Source organism: Melospiza georgiana, chromosome 18 (assembly GCF_028018845.1).
Source record: "Melospiza georgiana isolate bMelGeo1 chromosome 18, bMelGeo1.pri, whole genome shotgun sequence".
In the NCBI taxonomy this organism is placed as follows: domain Eukaryota; kingdom Metazoa; phylum Chordata; class Aves; order Passeriformes; family Passerellidae; genus Melospiza; species Melospiza georgiana.
In genome coordinates, this window is record NC_080447.1 from 7318960 (window position 1) to 7339921 (window position 20962).

Consider the following 20962-nt stretch of genomic DNA (forward strand, 5'->3'; position numbering starts at 1 on the left):
TGTGTCTTTTTCTACATGCCTTCAGCAAATAAAAGCTTGAGGACATGACTGAGCTGGAGGTGCAGACCTGAGTGGGAAGGAGACCATTGGGGCACAACATCAGCCTGAGCTTGACTCCAGCAGAGCCAGTGTTCTCTTGCTTTGCACTTAGAAATAATCTCATGTTTTGCAGAGATTGAAGCTTTAACAAGTAACTTAAAGAGTAGTAGAGGAGAGAGAATCCACATTTAATTCAATTAGCATTGTTGTCCAATGCCATTAATTATGCCCAGACTTGTAATGTGTTTCACAGAAGCTGATACACTCGAGCTTTGTCTGTGCTGGGGTTGGCTGAGGACAAGTATGTCCACTGATGTAGAATCCAGCCTTTGTGCTTTGCAAAAACCCTCAAATCTGGTATGTGTCTGTAGCCTGGAGTAAGGAGTAGCTGGAATAGCCTGCACTGCAATCTTTAGAACAAAGGAGATCTTGGGGACAATGCAGATTTGATGTACATGATTTCAGTATTCTTGAAGAGAGGCTGTTTTAGTGGAAATAATCATCCCCTGCAATTTTATATTATTTCCAGACTGTTTAAAATTGTTCCATAGGCAGAGAATAAAAAACTTTGTTTACTGTCTTGAAGTAGGATGTCTGATCCTCCTGGGGAAGGTTATTCTTTTATTAAAACAGATATAAAATAGCTACTTTGATGGAAATACAACGCTAGGAATTGAAATGGTGATGATTACAGAAGCTATAGTAGTCTAATGCAAAATAAGCCCTAGGAGATATGTGCCCTAAATGATAAATCACTGTTCTTTAACAAAACAAGAATTACTGTTACTTTATGTTTCTTGCTTATTTTACAAGGTCTTTAGCTGTTTCATCTGCACTTAACTTTTACAGGCTGGAGGTAAATTGATTGTTGCTTTGTGTTGTAAATAGCCTGGCTTTTTTAAAGCACACTGGAGATGCAAGCACAAATCAACAGGATAGGATTCATTTGGTCTCAGAAAAGCAGAAGTAAAAGGAAGAGTCATGACTACTGACACCACATGCAGTAACCGCACTGGAATCTGTTCCTATAACTTGGTAGAGTTTTGTTATCTCATTGCTTTTGCTTTGGAAGCCTCCAGTAAGGCAAATGAGTATATGTTATTTTGTTCTTCTAGCAGGCAGGGAACTACTGGTAGCATTATTCATTAGGGGTGTCATGTTCCAGCCCTATCCAGCAGCTTGTGGTTTACTCTGGATAATTAGGCATACCTGCCAACTGTTTGCAATCTGAGATGCTGAGGTGTATTTAGCAAAAAAGAGCATCGTAAATAATGGCTTCGAAGCTGAGCACAGAGGAAGTAGTTGAAAAGGGTAATGTGTCCCAGTTTCTGCAATTTGTGATGACCTAAAATCCTTAATGATGGTGTCTAAAAGCAGATGACAAAACCTTTGCATCTTTTCTACGTTAATGTTCGCTTGTGACAGCTCCAGGCTAGTGATGTAGAGAAAGAACTGGGTTTGGAGATGAAAGAAGCACCTGGTTCAGGCAGTTCAGGGGTGAGCTGGGTGCCAGGCTGTCCCCTGAGCTGGGTGCCAGGCTGTCCCCTTGGCTGTCCCCTTGGCTCACTGCATTCCTCAGCAGCTCACACAGTAACAAGGAAGACACAGTTGATGCTGGCTGGGCACCTGTCTGTGTTGAGATATCTACCTTGAGCTTTGCAAGCTTTTAGCCTCTCTGATGCCTAGGACAGTCTCTTGCTAACAATAGTTTTCTCTTGTAGGAATGCAATCTGTACCATATCTCCCTGAATCTTCATTTTAGAAGCAGCCAGAGGATAAAACCCAGCACAGCGCTCATTTAAAGTCAATATGCTCGAGCTTGCAATTTGCTCATGTTTAAGTGCCTAGCTTTTAAGGTTTCCTTTGCCCACAGGCAGTCTGAACACAAAGGCAGGCTCTCTCTTTTTTTTTTTAATAAAGAAAAAGTATTGCAAGAGCTCAAAGAACAAAATATTTCTTTCCACCTTCCATCTCCTCAGGTTTATTATCAGAAAGCAGAGGCTGCCTTTATAAAGTCTAGAGGGGAATAGAGAGATGCCAGCACCTGGAGATGAAGGTGGTGGATGAGCTCTGTGTGTACATACTGGTGTGAGAGGAGTGAGAAAGTTCCACCTCGAAGCAGTGGTGAGCTTTACAGGGATAAGGTGTTGTGCAAAAACCCTCTGCATGTAACTGATTTCTTTATTCTTGGTAAGCTTTGGTTGAATGAAGATGAATAAAAGTTCTGAGTCTCTATTGCAGTATTGTGTAAATTATTCTCTTTGCAGGAAAGTTTCACTGTGGGGTGTGAGAAAGGGAGTTGCAGTTATAACACAGTATCTTCAAGAAAAATGTGAAGAGAATAATGTATTTATTGCAGGAGCAATTCCCCTTCTGGAGCCATGCACAGAAGGCATGATGTGCCATCTGAACATGCCATGAAGAATTCAGCATGTATCATAAGTTATTTGCCATTAATGATTTGAGTCCTGCAGACTGGAAGGAGTGATTTTCTTTAGGATTTCAGAAGCCTTATTCACATTGATTCTGTAAGCTGAGTTATTCTGTGGTTTCAGTGGAAATGGAAGTAGTGCCTGCTTGTATCACTTCTGTGCCTTACCTTTGAAGGCTGTCTCTGTTGCATTTTGACTGAGGTGATTGGCAGAGGTTTATTGTCATGGTCTTGGTTAATATTAGTGCTCACCTGAAAATGGGAGTGGCTTTCTTACTCAAGTCGGAGTTCCAGAAGGTCAGAATACAGCTGTAAATAAAAGAAAACTGGGCATCGGCATCTCAGCTTGTTTAAAGAGAAATAATAGATCATGCAAGACTTAAATGTGGACCTTAATGAGACATCAGCAGCAAAAGGTCATATGGCACAGTAAAAGGGGAAATACAAAGGCTATAGCTGGGTTGAAATGCAATTTTTCTAAATGATACAAAATGTGGTTTTGTAGTTCCCTGGTGATGAAGCGGTTCACGCGTGGAGAATATTTAAACCTTTGTGTAGTTAGGCTGAGCACCTCTGTTACAGCAGTTTCATCCCAAGCCTTTTTATTGTCCTGTGAAGAGATGGAGTGGATTTGTCCAGAGTTTGCTTTCGGCACAGTGTGTTCAATTTGCAGTTTTGGCCTTTGTGTCATTCTTCTTGGATTTTCTGGTTTTGTTTTTAAAATATGTATGTAAAAATATGTGTGTGTGTGTGTGTATAGTCCTTAATAAAGGATATTCTTTGAGTGTCTGTTTGACAGGATGTGCCAACAGATGCCCTGCTTTGGCTTTAAAGCCTCTGTAGCCAGACACCTTCAGGGCTTGTAATGAAATGAGCAGTTTGTAGTTTCATTTAACATGGCTGAGGATTCATGATGCTGGGCAAAAGTCTGAGTTCTCAGTGCATAAGCTGGTTCTTTATTGGCCTCTTGCTGGGAAACTTCTGAAAGACATTCATCTTCCAAAGGGAGCTTCTCTGATTTCTGTGCTGGAACACACAATTGCATAAGAAAAAGGAGGAAGGAGGGTTCAGGCGCTGGTGCTGGCAAGAGCAGTGTTCTCTTTAGGCAGCATCCCTGCAAGAACCTGCCTTTGATCTCCCTGCTTTCTGTTTAGATTTTATTATGTTGTCTATCTGTTATCAATTTAAATAAGCTTGTACCAGTTAGACCTTTCAGACTTAGTGAGGCTGTAGGAAGGGAAGCATTTCAGGGAATTAATCTTTAGCCAGGAAGTTTTTGTTTAATTATCATGGCTTTGGGCAGTTTGAGAGAGGTGTCTCTTTAATTGTAGGTGTTGATGTTTTATAGCCTTCTCTAGTTTCCAGCTGAGTGTACTTTATCAAATGCAAAGGAACTTTCAATAGTGTATAAAATTAACTGCTCTGAAAGCCAGTGGGCCTGTTCACTGCAGAACTGAAAGAATGTTTTTGCAGAGAAAAATTCCACTCCTTCTATGCTGGGCATTGAGAAAGCTTAAAGCAGATTTAAATTTAAGATAGTCTGTTAGTCTGTTGCCTGTTAATATGAAGTACTTGATAGATGCTTCACATGATTTTTTGTTTGCTGCACTGAGCCCAGTCATACCAGCACAGTTGCAACAAGCTTGTCTGACAGGAGATACTCCTTTCTATGAATCTCTGCTTGCAAATTGTTGGGTAAAACGTGGGGTTTTTTCAGTCAAAGAAGCTGAAATCAGTGGAGTACTTACACCATGATGGTAGAAGTGAGAAGTTAATTTTTTTTCACCTGCTCTTTATAGGAACAAAGCCCCAGTAACCAGACTTCAATAGCAATGATGCAAGAGCCTCAAGAAATGGTGGAAGAGACAGTTACTGTGGAGGAAGACCCAGGCACTCCCACTTCCCACGTGTCTATTGTCACTTCTGAAGATGGAACCACAAGGAGAACTGAAACCAAGGTGAGAGGTTAACAACCACTGAGGAAGATGGCAAAGTGCCATCTAATCATGGAGTGGAAATAGCAGGGAGTAGCCTGAGTGATGACAATCATGCTATTGTGATCCTCAGTGGTTTTGAGCATTGTGTTTGCCAGCAGAGCTGAGTTCAGGGCTTTTTCAGTTTCACCTCTGTGTCTAGATTGCTCCCTATCAGCTGTGCTGATACTGCTCTTCGTGGAGCTGTGAACTGAGCAGTAGAAATTACCCAGGTTAACCAAACAAAAACACCAGAACCCCTCCTCAGGGGGTTATTCTTATTCTTATCTGCTTATTCTTGCAATATTCACTTCATTCTACTGAAGCAGTTCACAGCATTGCCCTGCAAACAAAAATTGATGAGTTGATAGGGCTTGGCTGAGGAAAATATGTCTTAAATTAGAGACAGTCTATATTAACGTTATATTATGATTATGCCTTTGTCCTGTGGAGCAAGAAACAGCCTATGTAAATAACACCATAGCATTTAAAACCTGCAACAATCTTGTGAATGGCATCTCACTCCTAATGCATGGGGAAAGCTGGGTGTGCTCCCAAGTGACTGTACCTCAGGTTTGGCTGGATTATGGGTGTTGCAAGTGTTCTAATTTTCCTGATATCTTTTTGTTCTTGTGTAAGGTAATTTTACAGTCTCTGTTGAGCAGGTGCTGTGTGTTCATGGCTGCCTTGGGTGCTTTCAGTGACACTAAAATGTTAAAAAGATGAAGGGTGATTCCTGTTTTAAAAACTTCTAAACAGGACTGATTTTAAAAAGGGAGGGGATTGTTCAGCTGCTTTCTGTGTTAAAAGGAGTCGAAGAGAGGTCAATGTGTAAATCAGTGTTTATTTTCACTGGTGCTCCAGATTTGCAGTCCTCTAGGATATCTATTCAGGACATCAGATCCTCAAGTTGAAGTAAATAAATGTTGATTTCCTGAGGTCAGTAGGCCTGCACAGATGATAAACTGAGTATCTGGTTTAATAGTGGTTGCAGTTAGTTACAAGGTGAATATAACTGGCCTATTTTATGATTGTTGGAAGGAGATTAAGGTCTTAAAATAAAAACAGATGAACAAAAAAACCCCCACATTTTTATTAGCTCTTCAAATAATCTAATATATTTAGTTTGTGACTTACATGAAAGAAATGCTATTTTCTTTCTAGTGGCAGCAACAACAACTGTTATTTGCAGGAAGGAAGTGATAAAATTACAGTGGGGATGGACACCTTTTTATATGTACTAATAGTAGTGCATAGTTTTAGGAGGCTGCAAGGGCATAAGATTATAGCTATGACTGTAAAAATAGAGGTGAGGCCGTGCCTCACCTAGATAACAGGACCACATGGAGTGAAGTAGTTTGTCTGGAATAGTTGTGGCACTGATAAAAGCTGTGTGTTTGTCATGGCTCAGAGCTGTGATTTTCTCCTCTGTGTTGGGGGGAACCTCCTGTTCTTCCATCTTCCCACAGGAGAGCACAGTGGCAGCTTCAGAGCAGGCATTGTGGCTGCTTAGGGGAAAGGAAAATTGAAAAAACAGCAACCCTGGAGCTACTGTTCCATTTCAAAGAGCAAGGCTTTCTTGTGCTGCTGCAGGTCATGACAGGCACTGAAGTGTGTCCAGGATGGGGGTGGGATGTGGAGCTGTCTTACTCTCAATTTGTGTTTTTTCAAATAATGCCACTGACTGCAGCTGAAGAACCACCTGGAGCTGTTTCCCAGTAATTCATTGCTACAAGTACCAACAAAAAATACTAAAAACCCAGTTGTTGAGAAAAGAGATTCTGAAATGTCAAAACACAGCCTGGCTTAGCCCTGAGTCTCAAAAGAGGTGATGAGACTTTGGTGGGTTGTTGCCTCTGAAATGGTTTTGTTTTGCCTTCTCCTTGCTATGATAAAAACGTATAGATTTAACAGCTCTTAAATTCTAATCTGAGGTCAGATTTTACAAGTTTTTTACATCACTTTGGTCTTCAACTTGCATTTTGTTTTGGTAGGGACTGTGAAAATGAAACCTGTGTCCCTGGGGTTTAGTAGCATCAGTTAATTGCCCTGGAGTTAATTGTCATTGACACAATCATTTCTAATAGGTGTCATCATGGTGCTTTCATAGCTCATGCTATTATGTGTGAGAGCCTTACAGAGAGAATTAAGTTTCCTGGTACCTCTGTGCAGTGGCAGAATTCTGTCCTTGCTGCTCAGGGGAGGGTGCTGAGGAAATCTCCCTGGCATGGGAGATGCAGCTGTGTGGATGCTGGCCAGGAGTAGGAGATGTTGAGCCCAAAAACTGCAGGTTTGTGCCTCTGCCTGTTCCCTCACAGATTTAAAGAAATTGAAAATACACTTAACAAATCCCCCCCAAACCAAAGCACCCCACATGAATCTGGTCTTGCATTCAGTGTGCAGGTGGGACTTGTGTCCTTGTGGAGGAGCAGCATTTCCTGTGCTGGGAATCCTCACATCTCCTGACTGACTCCCCAGTGTGAAGCTGAGATGGTCACACTGTGCTCAGGGGGGGTAGGTTTTTACTCTTTTTACTCTGAGCAATAGCCCTTTATGCTCTGCATTGCTCTGCTTGCTCCAGGCTCCTTTAGGGAAGGATTTAGAACCTGTTTTTGTTGTGTCTATAACTAAGGGCTCTGCTGGACAGTGTCAGCCACAATCTCCAGCATATCTGTCTTGCAGAGAAAGTGGGGGCATGAGATACTTCCTGTGACAGAGTAAATAACACAGGTCATGTTTTTTTAAGAGCCAAAGAGAGCAGAGATGTTTTTTTCAAATGTATTCTTTCTTTGGTGGATAGTTTATATGGGGATTTGTCAACCTGATGCCATTTTTGGATTCTTAAAAGGAAATTATCACTTATTTTTGTTAAATTGTGCCAATTTCTAGCCTACTGGAGAGCGATGCTTCTGAAATTCTTCCTCTTGAAATGCAGCACAGCAAAGGCTGTAAATGTGAATGCTCCTGGATGCTGCTGTTCCTTTATTCTCTGTTCCTTCCCCTGTTGTTTCAAACCCATAATTTATAGAGGTTATTCTTTTCAATAGTGTATTAAGTAAACAACCTTAATCTAGATGCATTGACAGTTTTGCTTTGCTTTTCCCTCATCTTTGAAAATGCCTGTAGCAGTGAAGCAGGAAGAAGGCGTAATAGAATTTAATATTTGACATATTTTAAATAGAGAACATCTGCCTTTTCAAAATGAGATATCTCTGGGTAATTTTCCCCTACCTGTTATTCTTTTAGTGTTATACTAAGTCCCTACATAGCATTCATTGCACAAAAGATGTAGCAGATAACACTTCATTTCAACTTTATAATATCTCTGGAAGCCAAATACCCATCAAGCTAAAACAGTGAAAGTCACCTTGGGGAGAGACTTCCATTTCTTGCTGCTGGCTGGAGCACTGCCAGGTGTTAAAGAGAGCCTGTTGTAAGTGGCTCAAGAGAACTCAGTAAAGCAAATTAGATGTGTGTGTTTGTGTGTAAATGTTCGCTTTTTTTCTTTTTCCAGGCACCTCTAATTTTTATCTTTGAAATGCCAAAAGATTTGAGATATGTAGGTCACTGTTACTCATTGAAATTGATGTTTTATCATAGCAAACTGGGAAATCAATCTGTATACAAAGTTGTTTAATTTGTGGTCCATCCATTTTCTTTGAGCTTTCCAATAGTCAGCAGGTGCAGCTCCCAGCAGTGATGAACTGCTGTTCCCACTTCCTAACACCTGTGCTAGGAAAGTGGTTCTTACCAAAACTCTGGGTTCTGCTGGTGCCAGGTACCCCCAGAGGCAGTTCTTAGAAACTTTGCAGGAAATTGAAAGGAATTAGGCAATAGAGCCAGAATGGATTTAGCTGAAGTTGAGGGCCCTTTCAAAATGTGAAATACTAGGCTTGAAATTGAAGAGGAGCGATTTCAGCTGTTGTTTTGAAAACCTGCGGGGTGAGTTCTTCCACAGCATTTAATAGAAAGGTAATAGCTTCAACCTGCATGGGTTGATAAATTTTTACAGTCCATAGTTCAAAAATAAGCTCACAGAAATGTCAGGATGCTCAGATGCTCCTGCATTCCTTCTCATCTGATTCTTGGTTTACAACAGTTTCAACAAGATTGTTACCCCTATCAGCTTTTATAATGCAGTTAATTTATTTTAAATAAATTAGAGGCAAAACAAAACCAACCTGAGAAACAAAGTGGAAGGCAGAATTACAGATAAGATGACTGCATCTGACCATGCCAGCCCAGTTCCAGAGAGATCTTGGTACTGTCTTTAATCCTCTGGGGCTGAGCATTGTGAGGCACCTACTTGTACCATGTGCACATGCATCCAGTAAATCCAGTTGTTGGATAGTTCCATGTTTTTTCTCCCATCCTCCTAGATAAATAGGATAAGGGACAGAAAAATACAGAAGCTGCTTCAAATGTGTGAATATTTCCTTTATGTTCCATTGGCAAATGTATTTCCAGAAACAGAATTAGTGAAACCATTACCATGAGGCCTGTAAGGGACTTATTTACTAAAATCATTGTTATTTATGTGATGAACAATGGTAAGGTCAGTAAACCCGAAGTATACTTCGATTTTGGCGTGTGGAGAGCAGCAGTGAAAGCACTGACTTGAAGTATCACAAAATATTGGCTGCAGAGAGCTTGAACTAGTAGGTAAATTGGATTTTTTTTTTTGTCCTGTAGCTGTACAGGGCATAAAGAATTACAAATATATTGTAAGCATACTCAGACAGCCTCTTCATAGGAAAATACTCTGAAGCTTTCCTCTGGTACTTCAAGATCAGGGCATTTAAACAATTGAGCATCTTTGATTTGTCATTGGGCTGAAAAAACCTAAACCTTTTTACACGGGTTTTCTTTAGGGAAAGTAAACAGAGGAAGTCAAATTACCCTCAAGTAATTTGTAACTCTGCATTTTTTTATTAGAGCACATCTACAGTGAGGAATTGATGCTAATAAATCTTTTTTAAGGTTGGGTGACATCTGAAGGATCAGGTGTCTCTCAGATAAGGCTGTCTGTTGGGGCTTCCATTTGGAATGGCTACATTCTCTCTGGCTAATGCATCAGTATTAAGGAAATCACAAAAATGTTGGGAGAGAAGATTACTGTGCTGTCAGCTGCTCAAGATTGCCTGTGTTTTTTTAAGAAATATAAATGAAATATTCCCTTGAGCAGGATTTCCTGAAATAAACGTGTTTGGTTTGTTGTTTGGGATTCTTCTTTTGCTTGGAAACCTTTCATTAAATGGACCTTCATCTGTGTGCTGGCTAATTGCTGCCAAAAAGCTTCCCTTTATTGTCCTGTCAGCAGCAAAATCTGTTTATCACATGATAAATCTTCTATCTCAATGCCTCTGCCTGACAAATGAGGCATGAGTACAAATACTCCCTCTCTCTCAAAATATAAAATGGCTCTGTTTGATTGCCCCAGTATAACACCTTTAGCATTACTGAGTGCCTTTATACTGTGAGAAATGCCTACTTTAATGCTTGAGTGAAATGTTCCTTTTTATGTGTCTGACCAAGGTGGTTTTGATTGTCCTGGTACTTTGTGTTTGCTGCTGGGTGCAGCATTCAGAAAATACTAAGAGGTGAAGCTGTGCTGATGCTGTAAACTTGTTTTTACATGTGCTCTGCTGCCTCACACTGAGTGTGGCTTTCTGATGGCCACAGCCATTGAAAGGCTGTCTCTGCTGGTCTGAAAGACAGGAAAATAAGGCAAAGTAAATATAAATTGCAAACTAATCCCTTGCATTCTGTGTTGGCAATTTAAACTAAAAACCCAAATCTCTGTAAATACTCTGTAGAGTGCCAGAGCATGGTGAAAAACTCACTAAGGGTAAGTGGCAGGTCGCACATTGTCTAGGAGGTGATGTTCAGTGATCTGAAATTCTGCTTTGTGGTTTTTGTGTACATGTAGCAGCTTCGGAGACAATTTTCCTGGCTGTAACATTCTGTGATTGCCACCTCATCCTGTTTACCAATGACACGGAGCAAGCCTTTGATGAAGGTGTAACTGATCCTGCAGGACAGAGTTTATTCCTCTTTTGTGCTGTTGCTGCAGCCACAGGAGGTGTGTTAGGCACTTCCTATTGTCTGATCTTAGCAGCTTTAGGAAAAATGACAGGTGACAAACTGAGCATCGTGGCAGTCGTGTCTGAAAGGCTGTGCTTGGGCCTGGATCTGCTGTGTGGTGCTGAAAGGAGGAGCTCTGTGAGGTTATGCAAGGACACTTCTTGGCATTTCGAAAGCTCCTTCCTTGTTCCTTTCCGAGCACAAGTATCCATTTCTGATTCATCAAATTGCTGACATCTACCTTAATTCCTGTTATTCCTGTTACTGATTCCCAAATTCAAGAACACAAACGCCCAGCATTTTGCACCCAGTTTTGTCATGGCTTTGCAGAACTCACGTATTTCAGGCCTGAGAAATGTCACTTTTTCTGCTCTTAGAAGATCACTTATGAATATGGCACTTTGAATAAAAGTATTGTTTCTGACTTCAGTAGAACACTGAGCTGTGTTGCTTTGTGTGTATCCACTTCACAAAGAGCTACTGTAAACTCTGCCAGCTCTTTCTGTCCTCTCACTGCTGAGTTTGTAAAAGCTGTGACAGTGGTCACGCTGACAACTGAGCGTAAGGGAGAATTGTATTGTACACAGGTAAGAAACAAAAACCCCTGTTGGATTGTATGCCATTAAATAAATGTTGAGTTTCTAGTTTCCTTTCTTCCAGTTATTAAAAGTGTGCTTTGAAAAAGGGAGAAAAGACTCAGAGGCATGGAAGGATAGCATCTTTGCTGATGTTTACTTGATGAGGAAATCCCTTTGTATTGATGAGGAAAATTCTTTCAGCTGTGGCTCAAATTAGATACAGAGGTCATGTTGGTACCTGGCTGTGCTGCATGCAGCATCGTGTTGCTGTTAATTACACTGCTGGTGGAGAGACATTTGTGCTGCTTTCAGTCTTGTAGGATTTCATTACTTCATTATGTTGAAGTATCATTTGCTCACAGATGTGTGTAGGAAAAGAAATGCTGTTTGGGTGAATCTTATTCTGTTTGAGGTTTCTGTGTGAAAACATCTGGCTAGAGGATGTCTGGAGCCATTATGTCTAATTATTTTGCCTTGCAGTAGCTTGGCTAATCTGTTGCCAATCTAAATGTTTAAATCGGAGGCTGTAGGTCAAAATATTTATTTGGACTTCAGAGCCGCTGAGCAATCCAGGGATGCATGTTGTGGTTAACATTTCCCTTGAATGTAGCATTTCATTCTGAGACTTAAATGAAGAAAAGTGTCATTTGCTGATGCTTATTTATGTTTGTAATAGCTTAGAAACCCCAAATACCTTTTATCAATTTTGTGTTCTTCCCCTGGTGTGTGTAATGCTGTCAGGTAGGTTGATTCTCCCTCTCATCTTTGTGGATGTGCTGTTTTGGGAATGTTGTTTGGTTGGGCTGAAAAGTCAGCACTTACTAGGATTAGGGTAACTTTATATAGGTTAAAGTAATTTTTGGGGGGTTGGGACTACCAAGGATAGACTGGCATTTGCTGGACTTTTTATTCTTCCCAAAAGAGCTTTTGCTGGTCACTCTGGAAGGCAGTACAGAAGTTGATGGAGCCCAGATACCAACCCAAACAGAAGGCCCTTTGCTGGTGTGTAAATACAGTGGCTTTTGTCCAGCACTGGCTTAAACAGATTACCAGACCTTTGCCACAAAGGCAGATGGTTCTTGCAAAGTTTTAAGGACTCTTTGTTCTTACCCTTCAGCAAGGAACCCTGAATACAAGAGCCCTGTGGACATTTACTATTTTCAGTTTTTTCGAATTCTGTTTTGAAATGAAATGTGATTTATGGAAGTAAAGATAAAGCTGTATTTGTATGCAGCTTTTTCTTCAGTGTTTTAAACAAGTTTGTCTAGGATGTTTAGGTAGCTGCAATTGCAAAAGCAATGTGGTGTGTGTGTTCATTATTGGAAATTTGTTAGTCACCAAAATAATGACAACAGCTACCTGTTAGGCTTGTGTGGTGATTGCTGGATGTAAGAATATCTTAAAAGAGAAAGCAGGTGTGTTGTCCACAATCCTGAAGCCCAAAACTTCTCTGTTTGAGATAATGGTTTCTTAAATATTTTTGCCAGATTTGAGCTCCATCAAATTACACAGAGGTGCAAACTTGATCCAGATCAAGCAGAAGCACATAACTATTTTTGTTAAACTAGAGAATGTGATGTGGTATTTATGCTGTAGCTGTGGGAGGACAGGCTGTGGCTCCACAACATGGTAAAGCCTTCTCTTAGGACAGATGTCTCCTGAAAACATTTTGGGGGAATTGGAACTGGTCTAATGACTTTGTGTTGCTTCCATGTGCTGTCACACGGCTGCAGTGCTTTTGATTTGGTAGTGAGAGCCCAGAGTGCTTTTTTCAAAGTATTTTTCCACTGTTCGTTCCAAAAGCTAACAGGTGAGCTGATGGCTGTGCTGGTGTTACAGGCACGGCACAGGAGTCTGCTCTGTGGTGCTCTCTCCCCCTTCCTCTCCTCCTCCCCCTCCCGTGTCTCACCACATTATGCAGCAAGGAGAGCATTAACACATTTATTTCCTTGTGCTTCCTGCCAGGTCACCAAGATGGTGAAGACAGTGACCACGCGGACGGTGCGGCAGGTGCCGCTGGGGCCGGACGGGCTCCCGGCCATGGACGGCTCCTCGCCCATGGGCAGCTACACGGACTCCATCGACAGGCGCTACCTCAAGAACGGCGAGCGCTTCATCCCCCCCCAGGCCTCGTCCACGCTGAGCCGCTCCTACAACAGCTACAACGACTCCTCCTACCCCGAGGGCCACGAGGGCCAGTACCGCCCCTACATCGGCCACGACGGCTACGGGGACCTCTCGGACAGCTACGGCAGCTTGTCCCGGGGCGTCGGCTACCGGCCCCGCTACGCCTACGTGCCCGGGGGCTCCTACCGGCCCGACGATGGCAGCTTCACCCTGCCCAGCCGGAGGGACACGTACGGCCCCGTGGCTCAGCCCCAGGTGCCCGTGGGCAGCAGCAGCGTTGACCTGAACCGCTCCCAGCCCGAGCGCTTTCAGCCCGAGCCCTACGGGCTGGAGGATGACAACCGCAGCCTGGGAGTGGATGATGAGGGCTATGAACTGGATCCGGATTACTCCACTGTCAACAGGAGGACGTCTGCAGGTGTGCCAGAGAGGGGAAGGCCTCACAAAGGAAGGTAAAACTCGTTTGTTTTTCACCGTGCTGTTCTGCAGCTTTTGTTTATTTGCTCGTGTACATTCAAACTCTGTGATCTGGTATGTTCTGGAGTTACTTGACAGAAAACCAGCTCATAAATGACTGGAAAGAAGTATGGAAGAGAGGGAGAGGTGAGGCCCAAGGACCCTTTCAGTGATTCTGGGCTGCTTAGTTCAGGTTGAATTTAGAGAGAAAGGTGAACTTTTTCAAGAAGGCCAAGTTACTTTTTTTCCCTCTTCCTAAAAAGGAGTTGTGAATGCACTGTGTTGTCCCAGAGTCATCCCACACTAGCAAGGTGAAAAGAGGGGTTTGTGATCTGTGAGACTCCTGACAGGTCTGGTTGTGTGCACATCTGCCAAACAAAAGCTTTGAACAGCTGGTTGGGGTTGCAGATGAGCTGATCCCTGTAGCGAAGGGGTGCCAAGCTGTCTTGTGAGGTGTATGACAGCCTCAGCCCAGATCCGCTGCTAACCACACACCCTCAGCTGTCTGAGCAGGTTGTGCTAAGGGGAGAAAAGAGTATCCTTGTTGTATTTAAAGTGACCAGTTAAAAATTACTTCTGGTTCAGCCCAGTTTCTAAGACATGTTTTATTTTATGCCATCTTTTCTGGTATTAGTTGTTTCTGCTGGTTCACAGCTATCTGCTCTTGCATTTGGGGAAAAAAGCCAAAAACCCCCAGGCTTGGGAAAAGAGTCCTGTTACTCAGCTGAAAGTCATCTTGTACAGGCCTGAAAAGCTTGCAATACTTTGTTTTCTAAAGGGTGTACAAATTTTACATGTGCCTGCTTGGAGCCATATCCTCATGATTCGCGTTTTGATACGGATTTAGCTCTCATTCTTTTCCTTTTAATTTAGAATAGTTTCCAGAGCTGTAAAGAGTCTGGATTCGCCTGTCTCTGTGTATAGACAGTCTTTAGACTTAACATTTCTGACCTCAGGCTTTGCTGCATCAGCAGCAGTTGTTGGTGAGATTTGTTGTTGGTGGGATTTTTGTTCTCTGAGTCCTCCTCCTTGGAGATGTTATGTCATTGATGCTTTTGTGGCTCTGTTTTCCCTCCCTGTTCTGGAAGTTCATTCCAAAGCTAGAATCAACCACTTCCAAATTGTCATCTGTACTTGTGAGAGTTTAAAAAAAAAGCCAGTGAAAAGGTGTCAAGGTGTATCTCCCAAAACACCCTTCAAGTCCATTGTGACATCTTTGATTTTGCAGCAGTGGAATCACATCCCTGTTTTTGTGGGGCTGAAGGAAATACCTGCACCCAATGGGTGCCAGAATCCTGCTCAATTTATCGGACTTGGATTTGTGCTTCCCTGAACTAAGCAAGTTTACAGTTCTTGCTAAAAGAAGTCAGGCATCAACGCTTTTAAATTTTTATTAGCATTTTTCAAACTATGCAAAATGAATAATTAAATATATTCTTAGAACCTACCCATTTGCATTTTAAAATTCAGTGTTTTTATTAAACATCCCTTTGATTTATTGTTCCTTGCAGTTTGGATAGGACCAATTCATAATTTTTCTTCTACATTTCTTTTGTTATGAGGTTTTTTCCATATTTAATGTGATCAAGAGGCTTTGACAAATAATTAGCCTGACTGTGGCAGCAAACTTTAGCTGTTGAGAACATAAGAAGATTGTATGAGGGCCTCTTCATAAGCAGTTACTTTTTGACATTTCAAAGAAATACTTGAACAATTCAATAAACCTGCATTTCAGATATGCTACTGATCTGCAAGAAAATAAAGACTACAAGTAGTGCTTTGTACTAGATGAGGGTAATTGCTAATTTATTATTCCTCTCTAGTTTTTTAAAATTTTTATTTCTGTGAAAATGATTAAATGAATGTGATTAATTGATGTCACTTTTGATTTCAAAAAGTTAAAATGTGTAGAGCATGTTTAACAACAGCTCTGTTGGATGCTGTTCTGTGTTACACTGACTTTCATCTTGGGCCCCTCCTGTCCTGAGCAGAATTCCTGCACTGGTGACTCTGAGCCTTTGTCTCATGTTCTTCCCAGTTGGTGCAGCTTCATTAGGGAGTAGTTTAAAGGTAAAATAAGAGTCCTTGTTGTCAGTTCCTGTTCTGAGAGGGCTTGAGTGGAGGTTTCTCATGGGAATCTGTGCTAGTGAGTCTGATTCCCTGTGTGCTGAGCAGCCCAGCTGTGTCTGGAGGGGGTCCTAGGCAGGGGGATTACAAGTGCAGATTGTTCTTTCCAGCTCTTGCCTGCTCCATTTGATCACAGAGATAAATACCTGTTTGTGCTTTTCTTCTGTCATCACCAGCCTCATTTTAAGCTACTTATATTTCATTTTAAATTGGGGAAAAATGTGCCTCCTCACAAACATCTCCAAATCCAGATAAATACACAAAGGCAAATATTCCCTCTGTTGGCTCATCATTGCTTGTGGCTGGGCTTTCTTGTTTTCCTTCATACTGAGTCTCTCCTCATGTAAGATACATCACTTTCTGCAAGAGCACCTGGCACTTCTTGTTCTTCCCCTCAGCTTTATGCTCTGGTTTGGTGTAAGTCAGGTTGCATAATAAATTGGGGTTAGAGAAAAGCATTTGGGGTGTACAGTATTGAAGTAATTTTACTCAAGTTTACTTATGAAGGTATTTACATATCTTTAATTGAGTTTGTGCCCCATTTTCCTTCATTTGCTAGGTTCTCTTTATTATACTAAAGTGTTTATTATAGTTTTTAAAAACATCTAATTTTACTGTGTGCTGGATGTTTTATATACAGTCCTTTTTGCAAGGAAGCAAGAAGTACTGAATGCTTTTATTCACAAAAAACTTCCCTAGTACTATTTGAATATTTTTTAATCATTAAATTGAAATTAACACAGACAAAGAAAGAAATTGAAAGAAATTTCAAGTCATAATTCATCTTACTGATTTAAATAACTTCTGTTCAGCTTTTTCTTGCCTGGGTGGTGATTTCTTCCCAGAGTAGACCTCTGCATTCTTCACTTGTATGAGCATTTGTGGGACCTCTTTTTTTCCCTAAGGGCTCTGGAGCAGCTATTGCCAGTGTTGCTGTTCCAGACTAGACAGGATATAAATTTTTAACGTTGACTAAATCAACAACAGAACAGTTTTTTACTGTTAAATTATCTATGCCAGAAGCCTGATTTAAGACACTGAGACTGTATTTGGTGATCACTTCGCAGTCCAAATTACTGTTACCAGGACATGAGACAAATTTTAGATTAAATACCTTTACCAGTGGGTCTATTGCTGCTGTTGTGTATAGACAGAGTACTGGTAACACCGTACATGGCAGTTTCATTCTTCTTCTGGTGTTTTTTTTCAGTGAAAAGACTTGCAATTGTAAATAAAACTTTCAGTCAGCACTTTTGGCCTACATTCACTCATTCCAAGTGTATATGGGCAGCATTTAGATGTTGTCTAGTTTGGGGCAGGGTTTTATGGACATGCCTGGGCAGAACAGGGTGAGGCAAGCAATGTGGTCAGTATGAAAAATATTTGGGTTTTTTCTGAGTGTCTTCCTTAGTGTGAATTCAGCTTGATAATATTGTGCTTGCAGAAGGTGATGAATGCAGAGTTTGATGGGGCAGGAGGCAGCCCCAGTCAGCTCATCCATTGGAGTTCTTAGGTGTCTCCAGTTAAGGGGATTTTGGTGTTTTAACCATATGGCCCATAACTCAGCCTTATCTCAGCAGAGGATTCACTCCAGGTTTGAATCCCCCTGTGTATCCTATCAGGGAACAGAGCCTGGCAAAAGTAGAATTTCATTCTGCAAAGTCTTTACGTCTCCTCTTCAGTGTTTGGCACAAAGTTTCCTGCTGAAATCCTGAGCCTTTCTGGTCTTTTATCCAAAGCAGACACCAGCTGCAAAGTGTAATGAATGTTAACACTTGCAGAAGTTGTTGAGGATTAAATGTTTAAATCCTTCACCTGTTTACTCAAATGTGCCTATGTTGAAGCCATAAGAAAGATGATAAATCCACAAGCTCTCTCCCAGTTTTTAACTGTGCTAGAGTGAGTTTTGATCAATTCCCTGAGACAGGTGATTCGTGAGACCCATGGCATCCCGAAAACTTGGCTGCCTTGCTGCAGACAGACAGAAGGCAAGATGCTTGCAGTCAGCAACTCTGGCATAGCACCAGAGCTCTTCAGTCCTGAGAGGAGAGAGCTCTTGGTCTCCTGAGAGCAGTATCTGCTGAGGCTCTTCTTAGTCCTGTTCTGTATCAAGTGGCTTTTCCTTCCCAGCCTAGCTGCTCCAGTGATGTGGAAGTGACAAATCTCATTTAGCATGCACCAATCTGACTCAGAAAGAGGATTTCTTTACTCATCCAGTGTGTAAATATGTTGGTGATCAGGGTGTGTTTAATGCCCTGACAGATTCTTGCTTTTGACTTTCTTGCTCTGCCATTCTGATGTTCCAGCCCTCTGTTAAAGGAGAGGTGATGGGGCTTGTGGCACTTGTGCCTTGCTCTGCCTGAGCAGTTGTTCTGCTCCTTTGCAGATGATCTGTTTTGGTAAACTGCCTCCCCTGTTGGTTTTTTTTTAACCTTCCCTAGCCTTGATTAGTGTATTTGGTCATGTGAATCTGAAGTAGTGTGATACTTGCCCTGGCTGAGCTTTCTTATACATCTCTTAGGTTCATACAGGATCTGAGTTTCTACATAATGATTTGGGGTCTTCAGGGTTCAGGTGTGCAGGTGTTTTCATTTGCTGCCAGGTGCAATCATTGAGTTATGTCACTGGTGCATTAATAGTGACTCTCAGCACTGTTTCATCCTCAGAGGAATGTTGGATCTGGCCTGTGAGGGTTTATTCCAGCAATTGAAGGTTTTTGTTTTTATCCTCTTCTCTACTGATTGTTGAGAGATGCTGTCTTATTTTAAAGCAAGGTTGTCATCTTATTTAATTTTTCTTTTTAATGATTAATTCTTGACTTCAGGTATTTCCCCTCATATTTAATAAGTAGTGACTGACAATTAAAATTAGTGTTGTTGGTACAAGACTTGTGTGGTACTCTTTGGTCATTACAGTGCTGCATTTGAACTTCTAACTCTGAAGTTTTCTTTTGACAAATGTAATGAGACCAAGGAGCTTTGTGTCGCAAAGAGAGGAGGATACAACGTGAGGAAGACAGGCCCATCTGTGTGGTTCTGTTTGGAAGGCTTTGTGGAAATAAAGCAAACAAACTGCATCCCAAGACAGCAATTATCTTTGTGTACTTGCACGGATGAGGAGGAGAGAGAAGCTTAATTGTGCAGGTGTAATTGAGGTGGTGCACAGTTATCTTGTGGGCAGCTCACAGGACTGAGATGTTCTGAATTGTGAGTTACCAAGTCAAGCAAGGAACAGCTGTGCAATTATTAAAATTAATCTTCTGCTGCTTTTGTGAAGTGAAATAGAATTTAACATGAGGATGGGTTTGAGAAATGAGAATTTGTTGCAGTTTTAATGCTGGTTATCACAAATTTGCATGTGTAAAAACAGAATTTTGAGGAGTAGCTAAGGGGTTTTGTGTGTGCATTCACAGAAATAAATTGTTTCAGTGTTGTTCTGCTTGGAGTGCTGGAAACAGCTTTGTTCTGTAACAGAAAACACGACTGTCCAGAGAGTGTAAATTACTGTGTAGAGCAACTGCTGAATTATACATATACAAATAACTGCATCAATAAAAGGATTTCTTCAGATTCATTCTGGGTTTTGGATACTTGCCCATTTTATCCTTTCATTCAGTTTATGGTTTAGAACAGCAATTAAAGCAACGTAAAGTCAGGAGAGGCACTTTTAACATTAAAAGCATTAATTGTACAAGACTAAGTTCAGTCTCCACCTCTGGTTGCTCTTCTCCCCAGAGCTCAGTTTAATTATCAGTCCCTTTGGGATGACAGCAAGTTCCGTTTTCTCCTGACTTCTAATAGCCTATACTTCAGCATGACAGCAGAAATGGTTCAATAACATCACTCAGTGCTTTAGATGAAAGATTTTAAGAAACATTTTGTAGCAATTAGAACCACTTGCTTGACAGAGCTAACTGCAATACTGAGACAGTAGCAAACCTGTCCAGGAAAAAACTGTAAGGCAAAAGGCTGCTGCTGGTTTGAAAAAATACATCTATAAGAGGGTGGTTTATGGCAATATCGATTAAGAGTAGTGTTTAGAGTATGCTTGTCTGAGCATCAACATGGAAATGTAGTGGAGCTTGTCAGACTTGCTGAAATATATCTGTGGTCCCTGCCCAGGCCTTGAATGCCCTTAATTAGAGTTTTGGTTTGTTGCAGAAGTAGCAGCATTAATGAAGATCAGTGTTTCCTACTAAATGTAATCCAGCTCTGTTGTAATTGCTTTGCTAAGTGACCAAAATGAAAGCAATCTGTTTGATGGCTTGCAGTTCCTGTCATCGTTTCATTGCTGGCCAAACAAACACTGTGCTGGAGTCCCATCACTGCTGAGAGCTCAGCTATGGTTAATTTTCAAATTACTCCAAGTAAACTATTGAAAACACTAAATATGCTGCCCCAGTGATGTTTGTGATATTAAAATGTTTGCTCATGGCTGAAATCTGAAATCTCCATGTTGACTCAGAGTTAAGTGTTTAAATGTGCCTTTTTTTTTTCCCCTTCCTTTGTCTTGGGACCATTGTGTGTCTCAGGGGCTACGATGACCCCATCGAGACGGAGATGGTCGAGGAGAGGATCCCGTACCTGCACGGGGGTTACGCGGCGCCGCTGGCGCAGCCGGAGCGCGGCAGCTTGGCCAGCATCGACCGCCTGGGCAAGCGCTCGCCCTCCATCGACAGCATCCGCAAGGACCCGCGCTGGAGGGACCCCGACCTGCCCGAGGTCATCGCCATGCTCAGCCACCCCATCGACCCCGTCAAGTCCAACGCTGCCGCCTACCTGCAGCACCTGTGCTACGAGAACGACAAGATCAAAAAGGACGTGAGGCACCTCAAGGGCATCCCCATCCTGGTGGGCCTGCTGGATCATCCAAAGCCCGAGGTCCATCGTAAGGCCTGCGGGGCTCTCAGAAACATCTCCTACGGGAAGGATAACGAAAACAAAGTGGCCATAAAGAACTGTGATGGGATCCCTGCATTGATCAGGCTGCTGCGAAAAACAAACGACATGGAAGTCAGAGAGCTAATTACAGGTCAGTGTCTGATTTCCTTAATGGATTAGTCTTTAGAACAGTTCTTTCAGCTCCAGAAACAAGAATTGCTGGAGATTACAGCACTGAAGGAGAATTTAGATCACTGGCTGCAGCTG

The 20962-nt window shown here is 41.8% G+C and overlaps 1 protein-coding gene across 11 annotated transcripts in view; it reads left to right on the forward strand.

The window, feature by feature from the left end:
* The window catches only part of ARVCF (ARVCF delta catenin family member), a 248041-nt gene that overhangs the window by 156145 nt on the left and 70934 nt on the right, over positions 1–20962 (forward strand). For all 11 annotated transcript variants that reach the window (XM_058036945.1, XM_058036944.1, XM_058036953.1 and 8 more), the window contains 3 exons: positions 4270–4428; positions 13071–13684; positions 20347–20846. In XM_058036945.1, coding sequence (XP_057892928.1) covers positions 4270–4428; positions 13071–13684; positions 20347–20846 — 1273 coding nt within the window. The remainder of the gene's footprint in view (positions 1–4269; positions 4429–13070; positions 13685–20346; positions 20847–20962) is intronic.